The 16,027-nt window shown below is 40.3% G+C and overlaps 1 protein-coding gene across 4 annotated transcripts; it reads left to right on the forward strand.

Annotated features, from left to right (window-relative positions):
• Nucleotides 1-477: 477 nt before the first annotated feature.
• On the forward strand, nucleotides 478-15,757 carry naif1 (nuclear apoptosis inducing factor 1). 4 transcript variants are annotated; one of them, XM_058390207.1, is made up of 3 exons: nucleotides 478-1,054; nucleotides 6,812-6,862; nucleotides 12,053-15,757. In XM_058390207.1, exons 1-3 carry the CDS (start codon nucleotides 601-603, stop codon nucleotides 12,520-12,522), a joined length of 975 nt encoding a protein of 324 aa, XP_058246190.1. In that variant the 5' UTR covers nucleotides 478-600; the 3' UTR covers nucleotides 12,523-15,757. The 4 variants fall into 4 exon arrangements, with proteins under 4 accessions (XP_058246190.1, XP_058246189.1, XP_058246191.1 ...); XM_058390206.1 differs by having other exon boundaries at nucleotides 6,815-6,862; nucleotides 12,050-15,757; XM_058390208.1 differs by having other exon boundaries at nucleotides 6,815-6,862.
• The last annotated feature ends 270 nt before the right edge of the window (nucleotides 15,758-16,027 follow it).

Below are 16,027 nucleotides of genomic sequence, written 5' to 3' on the forward strand. Positions count from 1 at the left end.
AATTGCAGTTCAGGCACCTGTTAGTTTATCCATGTGAAATATTAATACATTTTCATTTGTGTTCATTTATGTGCATTTTAGATTTATAATAGTGCACAGATAAAACTGTAAATTATTAAATAATGTACCCCACAACTATACTTCTTAACTTTAAATTGTGTTTAAGTAACAAAGCAACGATAATTTTGCCATGATTATATCTGCCATTGTACTCCTGTTAAAATAATTTTCTCCTGTTAAAGTAATTGTTTTCAGTCATGGTAATAAACAAAAACTGACCTAGCTAGTCTGCTGTATGCACTTGTACAGTATACAGAATAGACTCCAAGAGGACCATCTTAAATGCTTCAGACTAGTTTGAGTGATTGTTAGTTTCTCCAATAATCTCAGCAAACGTCACAATTTCGGAAACGGTTCAACGAGTAAGAATCCGTGTTGCACAAGTAGGTGGAGTTTTACATATTACGGCCGTAGACGTCGTCGTCACAGAAGTCGATTCAGGAAGCCATTACGTTGCGTAATTTAGTCAAGAAAAACTTACTATTTTTACGTATTCTACGCACTTTTAAAATACTTTCCTTAAGTCCCATTTAAAATATTATGGCATCGCAGGCAAAGAAGAGAAAAATGAATTTCTCTGAAAGAGAGGTGGAAATCATCGTGGAGGAGATGGAAAAGCAAAAACACATTTTGGTGAACCACTTCAATGCTGGCGTCACTCACATCGCCAAAAATAACGCATGGCTTGAGATTCTGAAGCGGGTAAACGCTGTGACCAACTGCCAGCGCGAGCTTGTCGAGGTGAAGAAGAAATGGTCTGATCTGAAAACCGAGGTTCGTCGGAAAGTGGCGCAGGCTCGCGCAGCGATAGAGGACACGGGGGACTGCACCACGGTACCGGTTATTCTTACTGCCATGCAGCAACGCATCTGTAACCTGCTAGGTGAAGCCACTATCATCAGTCTGCCTGCTGGAGAATCGGGAGAGCCGAGTGCGGAGATTGCGGTGCCGGTGCCCATTAGCACAGCCACTACTACCGTTACATTAACGCAGAGTAAGTCAGTGGCGTTGCTGCAGCGAGATTTGGCGCTTATATTTGTAACACAATAACACTACAGCAAATGTTATAAAATGTTGTTATCGCGACTTTATTATTAACAGCTAAACAACTTTACGGTTACTTCACATCCCCACTGTTGAAATTCTGAAACAAAAAAAGGAATAGGTTGTTTTGAGCAGTGGCCAAACGCAGAACCGTATTCTGTAAGAACAAATATGGATGGGGTTTGAGTTTCTGTCTGTTTCTTATTAAGAACCCACCCACCTCCCACTTTTTACAATCTTTAGTAATTCCTAACATTGATTATCTCAATACAATGGCACATTTCAAGTGGGATATATAAGTCAGTAAGTGGACAATTAGTTCTTGAAGATGACGTGTTGGAAGCAGGCAAAATGGGCAAGTCTGAGCATCCAAGCAACTTTGAGCCAAATTGTGATGGCTAGATAACTGGGTTATAACATCTCTAAAACAACAGATTTTGTAGGGTGTTCCCAATATGCCTTGGTTAGTACCTGTGGCACAAGAAAGGACACCTGATTAACTGGCAACAGGGATATGAGTGCCAGAGACATATGGGAAGCAAAAAAGTTAATGCTGGCTATGATAGTTAATGCATTGCAGCTTGAATCATATATGGGGCTGCATAGCAACTGAACAGTCAGAGTGGCCATGCTGGCTGGGGCTTAGAACTGGATCATGAAGCAATGGAAGAAGTTGGCCTGGTTTGGTGAATCACATTTTCTGTTACATCATGTGGATGTCTGAGTGCATGCTCATCACTTACCTGATGAAGAGGTGGCACCCAGATGCACTATGGGAAGATGGCAAGCCAGTGGAGGCAGTCAGATGCTATGGGCAATATTCTGCTGTGAAACCTTGGGTCCGTCCATTCATGTGGATGTTATTTTGACAAGTACTAGCTACCTAAATATTTCGGCAGAACAAGTACAGTCCTTTATTGCAACAGTATTCCCTAATTTTGGTGGCATCTTTTAGCAGGATAATGCACCCTGCCACACTGCAAAAAATGCATCAAATACCCAGATTTAAAGCAGATCAAGGTTCACACACAAGCACTCTCTATTTAAGCTCTTCCTTGTAGTGCATGCAATATGTCTTTTCTACCATTCTTCGCTAGTACCTACAAATTTCAAGGTCTTTAATCTAAAACAAATTTGATTTTTAAAAAAATGTGTGGTTTGAGCTACAGGAGTTCAGGGGGAAAAAAGCTTTATGGCTTCAATATTGTGCCAAAATATTATTGTACAAATTTAAATAACATTCCTGAAATAAATCTGTAAGGAGTTTTTTTAACATTTAAGATGGTTTAAAAATCAACTGTGCTAGATGACATGTAGTCTGTTGCGCATAGATTTTTAATATATAAATCAGAAAGTTTGAGTTATTTCAGACATTTAGGTATTTTAAACAAACTTAAAATCAAACTGTTAATGCATGTTGTTAAATAGCCATTTATCAGGTGATTATGTATCATTACTGCTTAGATAAAATATTGAACATGTTTAAGTCTGATGGGTCAACTGTTAAAGCAATAAATGTACTATGAATCAGTGAATTTGAATTCAGTGTAGGTTTATTATCAGTAATGAAGGTAATCATTAAAAAAAAAAACCGCACACGTGCACACACTGGAAAGTTGCCTGATCACAGGCCAGTGGCACTATTTGAAAAGAAATTTTGCTCCCCTTTCTTTCTGGCTTGCAAATTTCTTCTGGTTAAAGTGAGCCATCTCAGTCACCAGTCTCTTTTACACTGACAGCAATGCCAATGCATTCAATAAGTGCTGGAAAAGCACTGAGTGTAAGCTCAACTGCAATCACTTGATTGCAAAGTGTGAAAATAGTGCTGCGCCCCAAGGACAATTTGAAACAAGCCAATTAGAGCTCACCCTCAAATCGCATGCTTTTCAAAAGTTTATGGACTGACGTACACACTTGTTTGTCCGGCGCCCCGCACACACACATGAACGAAATACAGTTATGATTTTTTGTTTTAAATAAATGATAATATAACTAACAATGGAATAGTAGAACTAAATGATTTTATTTTGTTATTAAAATATATAATTATTCTAATGTGTTAAAGTAGCATTCTTTAAGGGGGCAGCGCCCCAGTGCACCCTATTGAAGCCACCACTAGTGACTTGATTGCTCTGTACCTCTTTCCAGATGGTAAGGAAACAGACATTTTGTATCCTGGGTGAATGGAGTCTTTTATGATGCTGCTGGACTTTTCTGCAGTCATCTAGCATGCCACAATGTGATACTGTATGTGAGTATGCTCTCTGTGGTGCTGTGGTAGGAATTTACAATGAGCTGTGTAGGTAGTCTGGCCTGTTTAAGTTTCCACAGGAAGAATAGCCTTTACTTTCTTCCCAGGTGAGAGGTGTTGATGGACCGTGTGAGATCTTTTGCCATGTAGACTCCAAGGACCCAGATGTTGTTTGCAGAGGGAGTTTGGTGGTCTTGCTGAATCTCTTGTAGTCTACAATGATTTCTTTGTTTGTTTATTTTTTTGTCTTTAGGACCAAGTTATTGTCTATAAACTACTGAATCAGATGTTGAATCAACTCAGTGTAGACTGTTTCCTCATTGTCAGATTTAAGTCCTACTCAGATAGTCATCAGCAAACTTTACTATAGAGTTGGGGGAATGAGTTGGGCTGCAGCCACAAGTGAAGAGAGTTAATAGGGCAGGGTTAAGCGCACAGCCCTACGGTACACCTCTGTTCAGAACAAGCATGGAGGAGGTATGATTGCCTATTCTGATGTGTTGCAGTCTGTGGAGAGGTTGCAGTAGTAAGCTGTAAGGAGAAATTGACTGTAATGAGAGGTTGATGATGATTGTGAACACCTCTGCAAGCTGGTGAGCACATGTTCTGAGTGTTCGTCTCGAGACCCTGTCAAGACCTGCAGCTCTGTGGATGTCAACCCTCCCCAGAGTGGATTCCACTTGATGACGGTAAAGGAGAGTGCTTGCTTGTCCTTTGTTGATAAAAGGAGGGCTCAAACTCTGTTGCTTTTGTCATCAAAGCAAGCTAAGAAATCTTTCAGGGAATCAAGGACAGAGGGGCCATTGATTCCCTGAACAATTTCCCTCAACAATATCCAAACTGAGGGTAAACACGAACTGAGAAGAAACTGAGAAAAGCTAAAACTTGCTTAAACTGAGAAAAGCTTTAACCTTCAATGACATCCAACTAGCTCAACCAACCATTCACAACAGTCCAGCCCAGAATTCCAAATCTAAATCTTGGTATTCTGCTGGCCCCATATTTGCCTACAAGGTTGTGTTAGTGCTAGCAAGTATTTGGAAATTCAAGTGATCAGGTGCATGCTGTGGTCCAAATGTTTTTATCATACACTCATACACACAGCCAAAACAGTTCAGTTTTGGTTTGAGGAGCACCAGTATGAACTATAACATACACTATATTGCCAAAAGTATTCGCTCACTTGCCTTGACTCGCATATGAACTTAAGTGACATCCCATTCCTAATCCATAGGGTTCAATATGACGTCGGTCCACCCTTTGCAGCTATAACAGCTCCAACTCTTCTGGGAAGGCTGTCCACAAGGTTTAGGAGTGTGTTTATGGGAATTTTTGACCATTCTTCCAGAAGCGCATTTGTGAGGTCACACACTGATGTTGGACGAGAAGGCCTGGCTCTCAGTCTCCGCTCTAATTCATTCAAAAGGTGTTCTATCGGGTTGAGGTCAGGACTCTGTGCAGGCCAGTCAAGTTCATCCACACCAGATTCTGTCATCCATGTCTTTATGGACCTTGCTTTGTGCACTGGTGCACAGTCATGTTGGAAGAGGAAGGGGCCAGCTCCAAACTGTTCCCACAAAGTTGGGAGCATGGAATTGTCCAAAATGTCTTGGTATGCTGAAGCATTCAGAGTTCCTTTCACTGGAACTAAGGGGCCAATCCCAGCTCCTGAAAAACAACCCCACACCATAATCCCCCCTCCACCAAACTTTACACTTGGCACAATGCAGTCAGACAAGTACTGTTCTCCTGGCAACCGCCAAACCCAGACTCGTCCATCAGATTGCCAGATGGAGAAGCGCGATTCGTCACTCCAGAGAACGTGTCTCCACTGCTCTAGAGTCCAGTGGCGGCGTGCTTTACACCACTGCATCCTACGCTTTGCATTGCACTTGGTGATGTATGGCTTGGATGCAGCTGCTCGGCCATGGAAACCCATTCCATGAAGCTCTCTGCGCACTGTTCTTGAGCTAATCTGAAGGCCACATGAAGTTTGGAGGTCTGTAGCGATTGACTCTGCAGAAAGTTGGCGACCTCTTCGCACTATGCGCCTCAGCATCCGCTGACCCCGCTCCATCAGTTTACGTGGCCTACCACTTCGTGGCTGAGTTGCTGTCGTTCCCAAACACTTCCACGTTCTTATAATACAGCTGACAGTTGACTGTGGAATATTTAGGAGCGAGGAAATTTCACGACTGGATTTGTTGCACAGGTGGCATCCTATCACAGTTCCACGCTGGAATTCACTGAGCTCCTGAGAGCGACCCATTCTTTCACAAATGTTTGTAAAAACAGTCTGCATGCCTAGGTGATTGATTTTATACACCTGTGGCCATGGAAGTGATTGGAACACCTGATTCTGATTATTTGGATGGGTGAGCGAATACTTTTGGCAATATAGTGTAGCTCAATCACCTGACTTTGAATATCTTCGAACTAAAGTGGGAAATTTTGGATAGAAGAGTCAGAAGCAGGTTTCTTGCTCCAACCCCTCTGAAGCAACTAGAAGATATTCTTCTAAATAAATGGTACAAAATTACACTAGAAAATATTTAGAAGTTGTATGAATCTATTCCAAGAAGGTTAGAAGTTGTATTAAATGCAAATGGTGGTCTACTTATTATTAATTAATAATAATAAAAATAATAAATAGCCATTGTGACTGTGGATGGTCCTTTATTCTTTCTCATTAGCTGTCAATATTACAACAATATTAGAATGTTCCCATGTCTCCGGTGCTCATGTGAAAGTAAACTTGTGATCTTTTCCGAAATTCCACCCGGACCCCTTTAGCTTACTGTGCTGTTCTTTCTATCCGATGTCCATTTCCTGACTGCATCTTTTATATGACCCAAAAGTTTGTTGCTGTTCAAACTTTTCAGCTTTGTAATGATTTATTACATTTTTCACTTTCATTCTGTGAAAATAGCAATAACAATGACTTTTTTTCAGTGCTAAAAATTGTATATTGATAGCTTACCAATGCTTAAAGATATTATATACTGAACAAAACTGAAAAAAGGTTTTGTTATGAAAGCATCTATAAATGTACAAACACTGTCTGTTAATTTGTGTAAAATTACAGAACCAATACTTTTTTGCCAGTGGAATCTAATCTATTAAATAAAAAATAATTCATGTGAAATTATGATAAATTTTCTGGTTAGTCACGGTTACAAGTTGTTTTTTTTTGTTATTTTTCATTATACATGTAAATTCACAATTTTTTAAATTTATTTTAGCAGAGCTTAGATAGATACAACTTTATTGCAAAGTACAGGTACATAGCAAAGTCTAAGGTATTTTTAGCAACGCTGCAATAGCAATGCTGAAATATAATGCATAACTATACAAACAATAACATTTAATAATAATAACAATTTCAATAAGTATACAGCATGCACATAAAGCAAGTTAAACTTCTGCAGGATTCTTATACTGTTTTATTTTGTACAGCAGATATTCAGCCAACACCTGGTGCTGCCTGTGATATGAAAACTCTAGAAGGTAAGCCTTTTAGACCATTATTGGGGAAAAAGTCTGATTAGTCACAGACTAAATCACCAATTTTCCTGTGTTGAGTAGTGACCTGGTTCATTATTTTATTTACTTTATTACTTTTACCTGAAACTATATTTTGCTATAAAGAAGATGCCACAGATTAATGACAGTATTTTAGGGCTGGGCAATATTTTAGGGTTGGACAATAAAACTGAAATATTAGCCAATATGTTGTTGGAGGTCTTACACCTATATCCACATTTTCATCGATTTCATTGAGCAGATTGTGAAAGTTGAATTAGCAGAGCAGTAGCTCTAAAATAATAGCTGTACATAAAATATTCCAGTCAACACAAAAGAGGACAAATTATTGTTTCTCTGGCATACCTGTGATCAGGAGAGCAAGTCTTTGTTGTGTATTGATGGTAAGGTCTGTTCTGTTTGGAAACTTCAGCAATACTGTTTAAAAAATAATCTAGACCTACTGACCACTTCCTGCTTTCTTGTAAATGAACACCAAAGACCAAAGAAACATAAAAAAACATATTTTTATTAAACAAATATAAAACAAATAAGAATAAAGAGGAACATTCCTTAGAAATAGCCTTTATCTGTCACATATACGTTACAGCACAGTGAAATTCTTTCTTCGCATATCCCATCCTTGGAGGTTGGGGTCAGATTGTAGGGTTAGCCATGATACAGCACCCCTGGAGAAGAGAGGGTTAAGGGCCTTGCTCAAGGGCCCAACAGTGGCAACTTGGCGGTGCTGGGGCTTGAACCCCCAATCTTCCGTTCAATGACCCAGAGCCTTAAACACTTGAGCCACCATCACCCCTGTTTTGGTAGATTAATATTAATAAAGTAATTTAATTAATTTGAATTACATAACAGTCAGACTTTATACACTGACTGTGAGTCGTGTTGAGTTCAGGATAATTACTAACTTATGCTCAAAAATTTCCTATAATTCTTGATAGCCTCTTTTTATATTAAAGTTGCTAAGGGGTCTAAAAGTTTCCAAATTGAAAACCAAAGTCTCAGTTATGCCTTTAACATCTGTCACATAGAGTAATATGCACTTATTAATATGAATAAGTATAACTAGTCCACATGGAAGAGAACTGGAAAAATCTAGCCATGGGGGTCACAGTCCAGTGACTTCTGTGCCGGTCCCAAGCCCAGATAAATAGAGAGGGTTGCCTCAGGAAGGGCATCCGGCGTAAAACATTGCCAAATTTAACCATGCGTATCGTCAGTACTCTAAATTTCATACCGGATCGGTCAAGGCCCGGGTTAACAGGGCGCTGGTGGAAATTGGGCTACTGTTGGTCAAAGAAGTAGAGGAGGAAGGAGAGTGTGTAGACAGAGAGAGAAGAGGAAAGGTAAGAGTGTAGGACTGAGAATAGGAACTCTGAATGTTGGTACTATGACAGGGAAAGGTAGAGAGCTGGCTGATATGATGGAGAGAAGGAAGGTGGATATACTGTGTGTACAGGAGACCAGGTGGAAGGGTAGCAAGGCTCGTAGTATAGGAGCAGGATTCAAGCTGTTTTATTATGGTGTGGATAGTAAGAGAAATGGGGTAGGTGTGGTCCTGAAGGAGGAGTTTGTGAGGAATGTTCTGGAGGTGATGAGAGTGTCAGACAGGGTGATGAGTCTGAAGTTGGAGATTGAAGGGGTGATGTTGAATGTTGTTAGTGGTTATGCCCCACAGGTAGGTTGTGAGTTAGAGGAGAAAGAGAGATTCTGGAGTGAATTAGATGAGGTGATAGAGAGTATTCCAACAGGTGAGAGAGTGGTGATAGGAGCAGATTTTAATGGACATGTTGGTGAGGGGAACACAGGTGATGAGGTGGTGATGGGCAAGTTTGGAGTTAAGGAAAGGAACCTTGAAGGACAGATGGTAGTGGACCTTGCTAGGAGGATGGACATGGCTGTGGTTAACACTTATTTTCAGAGGAGGGAGGAGCATAGAGTGACTTACAAGAGTGGAGGTAGGAGCACACAGGTAGACTACATCCTATGTAGAAGAGGCAATCTGAAAGAGATTAGTGACTGTAAAGTGGTAGTGGGAGAGAGTGTAGCCAGACAGCATAGGATGGTGGTGTGTAGGATGACTTTGATGGTCTGTAAGCAGAGGTCAAAGATAGAGATGGAGAAGAAAACCAAGTGGTGGAAGCTGAAAAAGGAGGAATGTTGTGAGGAATTTAGACAGAAGTTGAGACAGGCTCTGGGTGGTCAGGTAGTGCTGCCAGATGACTGGGAAACTACAGCAGAAGTGATCAGGGACTTGGGAAGAAAGGTGCTGGGTGTGTGATCTGGAAGGAGGAAAAAGGATATGGAGACTTGGTGGTGGAATGAGGAAGGTCAGGATAGTATTCAGAGGAAGAGGTTAGCCAAGAAGAAGTGGGACATGGACAGGACTGAAGAGAATAGACAGGAATACAAGGAGTTACAGCACAGAGTGAAGAGGGAGGTGTCTAAGGCCAAGCAGAAGGCATATGATGAGTTGTACACTAGAGAAGGAGAGAAGGACTTGTACAGGTTAGCTAGGCAGAGGGATCGAGATGGGAAGGATGTGCGGCAAGTTAGAGTTATTAAGGATAGAGATGGAAAGGTGCTCACAAGTGAGGAGGGTGTACGGAGGAGATGGAAGGAGTACTTTGAAGAGCTGATGAATGAGGAAAATGAGAGGGAACAAAGAGTAGAAAGGGTGAACTCTGTGGAAAAGAAAGTAGATAAGATTAGAAAGGATGAAGTCAGGAAGGCTTTAAAGAGGATGAAAAGTGGAAAGGCAGTTGGTCCTGACGACATCCCGGTGGAGGTCTGGAAGTGTCTAGAAGAGGCGGCAGTGGAATTTTTAACTAGTCTGTTTAACAGGGTTTTAGAGAGTGAGAAGATGCCTGAGGAATGGAGAAGTGTATTAGTGCCGATCTTTAAGAATAAGGGTGATGTGCAGAGTTGCAGCAACTATAGGGGGATAAAGTTGATGAGCCATACAATGAAGCTATGGGAAAGAGTAGTGGAAGCTAGGTTAAGGAAGGTAGTGGAAATTTGTGAGCAGCAGTATGGCTTCATGCCCAGAAAGAGCACAACAGATGCAATTTTTGCTCTGAGAATGTTGATGGAGAAGTATAGGGATGGTCAGAGAGAGTTGCACTGTGTGTTTGTAGACTTGGAGAAAGCGTATGACAGGGTGCCAAGAGAAGAGCTGTGGTACTGTATGAGGAAGTCAGGAGTAGCAGAGAAGTATGTCAGAGTGGTGCAGGACATGTATGAGAGGAGCAGGACAGTGGTGAGGTGTGCTGTAGGTCAGACAGAGGAGTTCAAAGTGGAGGTGGGACTGCATCAGGGATCTGAGCCCCTTCCTGTTTGCTATGGTGATGGACCAGTTGTCAGAGGAGGAGTCTCCCTGGACAATGATGTTTGCAGATGACATTGTGATCTGTAGTGAGAGCAGGGAGCAGGTGGAGGAAAACCTGGAGAGGTGGAGGTTTGCGCTGGAGACAAAGTCTGAAAGTCAGTCATAGTAAGACTGAGTACATGTGTGTGAATGACAGGGAGGGAAGTGGAACAGTATGATTACAGGGTGAAGAGGTGAAGAAGGTACAGGAGTTTAAGTACTTGGGGTCAACAGTCCAGAGTAATGGAGAGTGTGGGAAAGAGATAAAGAAGCAAGTGCAGGCAGGTTGGAATGGGTGTAGAAAGGTGTCAGGAGTTCTGTGTGATAGAAAAAGTTCAGTGAGAATCAAGGGGAAGGTGTACAGGAAAGTGGTGAGACTGGGCATGCTGTATGGTTTAGAGACAGTATCACTGAGACAGAGACAGGAGTCAGAGCTGGAGGTAGCATAGCTGAAGATGTTGAGGTTTTCTTTGGGAGTGACCAGGTTGGACAGGATTAGGAACGAGTACATCAGAGGGACAGCTCATGTTGGACGTTTGGGGGACAAAGTTAGAGAGGCCAGGTTAAGATGGTTTGGACATGTCCAGAGGAGGGAGAGTGAGTTAATGAGATATTGGTAGGAGAGTGTTGGACATGGAGCTGCCAGGCAGGAGGAAAAGAGGAAGGCCAAAGAGGAGGTATATGGATGTAATAAATGAGGATATGAAGCTAGTGGGTGTAAGTGTTGAGGATGCAGAAGATAGGGATAGGTGGAGAGAGATGATTCGCTGTGGCGACCCCTGAAGGGAAAAGCCGAAAGAAGAAGAAGAAGATGGAAGAGAACTGGAAAAAGAGCAAACAAGCCTTTTATCACTTTCCATCAGCTTCCATCCTCAGCTATAGTTGTGGTCATAAGTGCACATACACCTTGCTTAATCTGCAAAAATTTCATACCTTTCACATATGTTTGCATGTAGTTCAAAAGACACAGTAATACCTGAATTTACAGATGAACCGATTCAAAAGTTTACATACACTTGATTCTTAATAGATTGTTCTTAATAGACTGATTCTTAATAGTCTTAATAGATTTTATTTATTTACTTTTTATTTTTTACTATTATACCCTCATTGGGGGCTGAGCCCCCATTAAATGAAAATCCTAGAATCGTCCCTGTTTGACCCCTTCTCAAAAGTGGCTATATGATTTTGAAATCTATATTTTAGCACTTAGGACAATTAAAGGACTCATACCCAGCTATTACAAAAGGTGCATACAGTTACTTCATTCATTCTTAAGAAGGCAAAATGATATATTAAGAGCTAAGGGATGTAAAATTCTCACTGGGAAAAGATGGATTTCAACATCATAGTGTTGGAAAGGAGTAAAGTATGCAGAAGATGCTGGAAAAGCAAAGAATGTGCAGGACCTGGAGAATTTCTCTAAAGTACAGTTGGTGGTTTAACTGCTCAGGACAAACAAGGGACTCATGAACAACTATCAAAAGATAACATACTATGAGGTTGAATTTCTAGGATGTCTCGTCTTTCTATTCAGTTCAACTGTTTTATTTAAGTTGAATCTCATAGAAAGAACCTTCACTGCAGATTGATAAATGTGTTTAAAAAATGTGGGGTTGTTTATTACTAAATTAAAAGTTTAATTTTAGTATCATTTAGGGATAAATAGCATTTGATGTCTTCTTAAGATTCCGAGACCTACTTTTGATACTTTTTTGCAAATGTATTCAGAAAACAGCTCTTAGTGTTTTAAACTAGTGCTTAATAAGATTATTTGTGTGATACAGTAGCTGAGACCACATACCACACTCTGGAGGAGGGCATGGTAGAGTACTGCACAACAGAGACACCAGTCACTGTTACGACTGAAGCACCTGTGGAGGTTTTGGCAGCACAGTCTGAGTGCTCAGTAAAGCCACAGGAGCTGAAGAGCCGCATTGCATTGAACTCTGCCAAGCTGTTGCAGGAGCAGCGTGTCACCAACCTGCATGTGCGTGAAATCGCCCAGCATTTGGAGAACCAGAATGACCTGCTGCAGATGATCCGCCGCTCACAGGAAGCACAAGCCTGTGCCCAAGAGAGACAAGCACAAGCCCTTGAAGGTACACAGGCCACCCTTCTTGCCCTCATCCAGATGTTCAAGCCTGCTCTGAAGGACTTGAGAAAGTTCCTGCAAAATGCTAACAATGCTAATGTAACTGGAAGCATTGAGACTGCCGAGGGGGTGGTGAATATGCCCCAGGTGGAAGATGGACAGTAGACTGGCATGTGTTGTATTCTTGGGGGAATGAAGGGTGTGTGTGTGTGTGTGTTTTGGAATATCCTTGCTTTTTTCCCATGCTCAACCATTCTACTTTCATTTAGAGTATCTTGTATTTCAGTGGTTCTCAAAGCGGCCTCTGGGAACCATGGGGGGATTTTTACAGTTTAAGAGCTCCCTGACTCCAATAAGAACCACTGTTATATGTTACATGAATGTAGACTTCATGAATGATGACAATATACTGTCTTTATACCACTTTCTTCTTTTTTCAACTATATTTTAATTTAAAACTTCATGATTTTTTAAATTAATTTTGCACGTAAGAATGAGCTTCCACTAAATCAGCAAGGACATTACAAGTCAATAAACATGACAGATTTTTAAACACTTGTCAACTCATTTCATAAATAATGTCTTACCAAGTTCCCCTGGCTGATTCAAGATGGACAGGACTATCTTTGTTACAAGTGATGTCAGAGCTACCTGAGTATCAATCAGATTATCTGCTTATATCAGTTCCCTTTTACAACAGCCACGGGAACTGGACTGATGACTTTATGTTCACTCAGGCTCTTTTCACCTAAGAATCTCTTTTTATATTTTATATTAAATACACGAGTTTTTATAATACTCATGCAGTGTTACAATGTGAAGAGCTAAGGCTACAGTTTCCAGCAATGTCTTTGTGTTTGCATAATAAACATTATAAACAGAAATATACAGAAATGGATGCCTAACACCACTCACATGTCATGTGATGGTAATTACAGTGTCATGCTTAAATATTTACCTCCTTGAACCTTTTTACATTTTATATTATTACAGCCTAGAACTAAAATGGACTTAATTGGGATTGTTACCATTTAATTAACACAATATCTTGTGTTCACTCCTGAGCTTGAGTTACTGTCTGTGTGGAGATTTGCATGTTCTCCTCAGGTTTGTATGAGCTTCCCCGGTAATTCTTTGGTTTCGTACCACTGCCCATGCAGGTAAGTATAGAATTTCAGCTTTTATTTCCTATTTATGTATTTATATTTTCATGACAAACACAAACATAGACAAACATAGCACACTTTATTAGACCACCCAATATTTAGATAAGCAAAAAATTTGGAATATGTCACTGACAGGCGTTTCTTGTTCCCTAGGTGTGCTCTGAACTGTTTGAATGTTTGAACAATAAATAGCAACTACCCTTGGTTTTTGCCTTCAGTTTCAGATGTTAAGACTACATTTGTTGTTAAATATTATAAGAATCACTCAGAGACTTTGGCACCAGCTTTGAACTGCTGTTGTGTCAGTCAGTTTGTGCTTAGTTTCTTTACACTGATTTAGTCATCTGAAGTTGCTCAAAAGCTCCCGGTTACACAACACCATTTGATTACATACAGTGGAAGAAAGGACATTATTTATAACTGTAAATGCTTATTTTTAGAGTTTAAACCCTCAATATGACCCCAATCATGCTCCCAAAACACTTTAATTTCATTTGAAATTAGCTTAATTCATTACCCTTAAAAAGAAAAATGTTTGACATAAAAATAGAGTACAGTATCTATATAAAAACCAAGGGAAAAATCACTGTGATCACTTATTCACGGAATATACACGCGTGTAGAACAGAGCATGGGACAGGGTGAGATGAGTCGCGACATCACGCATACAAAGCATCATAGCTACCAGCCAATCAGCAGCTAGGTAAAACTGTTAATGCTCTGTGATTGGCTACTTCCAACCCTTTCAGCCAACAGCATGTCATAATCGGCGACGTTCAATATCATTAAAATAGCATTTATATTTTATTTATATTGATATTTTGTTGTTTTTACTTTTATATTTATATTACTAAATTAATAAACTAAACTTTTTTTTAATAATTTCGCATTAAAAAGCATGAAAATGTATAAATTGCCACAAAATTAGTGGGTCTGCGAAAAATTTGCAGATGGAAATTAGATAGGTTCCAAAGAAAATTTCGCGGATCAGTGAATCCGCGAATCATGAGACGCGGATCTGTGAGGTATTACTGTAATCACATCCAGTGGCACCCAGATGAGGATGGGTTCCCTTTTGAATCTGGTTGTCTTAAGCTTTCTTCCTCGTTTTAGAGAGTTTTTTGCTTGCCATGTTGCCTTAGGCTTGCTCATTAGGGACAGAAACATTGTGAGAGCTGTAACAAAAACAAACAAACAAACCAAAACAGTGACATCACCAACAACTTCCACAGGAGATGGTGAATTTATCACAATCCACTGAAGAAGGCAGTTTTATTGACTGATACCAGGAAGAGACCTCTACTAAGGTGATGGAAATGCCAAAATGTAGCTTGTGATCCAAAACATATTAGTTTATTTGGGCAAGCACAGTAGACATAGTGCCATCGCTTGTATGGATGTTTCTGGAACAGGCTCGCTAATCTTCACTGATGATTTAACTCGTGATGGTAGCAAAAGAAGGAATTGAGAAGTCTACAGAATATTCTGTCTACCAATCTATAGAGAAATGCATTTAACCTTATTTGGAGGCACTTTATGCAGCAAGACAATGACACAGGTCGCACCATTAGTCCAATAAACAAAATGAGTTCTCCCAAACAAAAAAGCCTAATAATACATTTAATACTGCCCTCTTACATTTTTGCTAACTTGCATAATATGTAAAGCCTGAATTAGTTTTAGGATTTTGGGCATATCTTCACATATTTGGTGGCAAACTACTCAGCAAAGCTTAATAATTATCAAACACATGTTGACATGTGGCTCAAGTGGTTAAGGCTCTGGGTCGTTGACCGGAAGATCAGGGGTTCAAGCCCCAGCACCGCCAAGTTGCCACTGTTGGGCCCTTGAGCAAGGCCCTTAACCCTCTCTGCTCCAGGGGCGCTGTATCATGGCTGACCCTGCGCTCTGACCCCAACCTCCAAGGATGGGATATGCGAAGAAAGAATTTCACTGTGCTGTAATGTATATGTGACAAATAAAGGCTGTTTCATTTTTTTCATTTTTTCACATAATATGGCTGCCACTTGCCAATCAATTTTATTGAGATGGAGATTGATTTATGCAAATAAATTTAAGACAGGATTATCATTGAAATATTGCACTAAATTTGGTGATTACGTCCCACATCCCACCCCCTACAAGCCAAATAAAATCACTCACCCATTCTAGGGGAGGGCTATATTAAATAAATTTACCATTTGCATTTTATACCAATCTGCCAAAATATTAATACTGCCTGCCTAACTTTGTGTAGATACCACTTTGCTTCAAAAAACAATCCTGATTGACGACTCCAAGACATTAGCACCTTTAAGTCCAACTCCTGTAAGTTGTAAGGTAGAGCCTCCATGGAACAGACTGGTTTATCCAACACATCCTGAAGATGCTTGCGCAACAACCTGCTGCTGTGAGTTGAGTAATTGTCTTGCACATGTCCATTCAGTCTTTTTAGAGGTTGGTTAGGTTTTTAATACCGTGTGCTGTGCATGCAGTACAACTGT

Source organism: Hemibagrus wyckioides, linkage group LG05 (genome assembly GCF_019097595.1).
Source record: "Hemibagrus wyckioides isolate EC202008001 linkage group LG05, SWU_Hwy_1.0, whole genome shotgun sequence".
Taxonomy (NCBI): Eukaryota; Metazoa; Chordata; class Actinopteri; order Siluriformes; family Bagridae; genus Hemibagrus; species Hemibagrus wyckioides.

Bases quoted from the DNA above. Each gene is read 5' to 3' on its own strand.
- naif1 (XM_058390205.1), top strand. From the start codon at position 601: ATGGCATCGCAGGCAAAGAAGAGAAAAATGAATTTCTCTGAAAGAGAG. The intron at 1,055-6,811 runs GTAAGTCAGTGG...TATTTTGTACAG, and splicing joins TACCGTTACATTAACGCAGA to CAGATATTCAGCCAACACCT. The intron at 6,863-12,049 runs GTAAGCCTTTTA...TGTGTGATACAG, and splicing joins TGATATGAAAACTCTAGAAG to TAGCTGAGACCACATACCAC.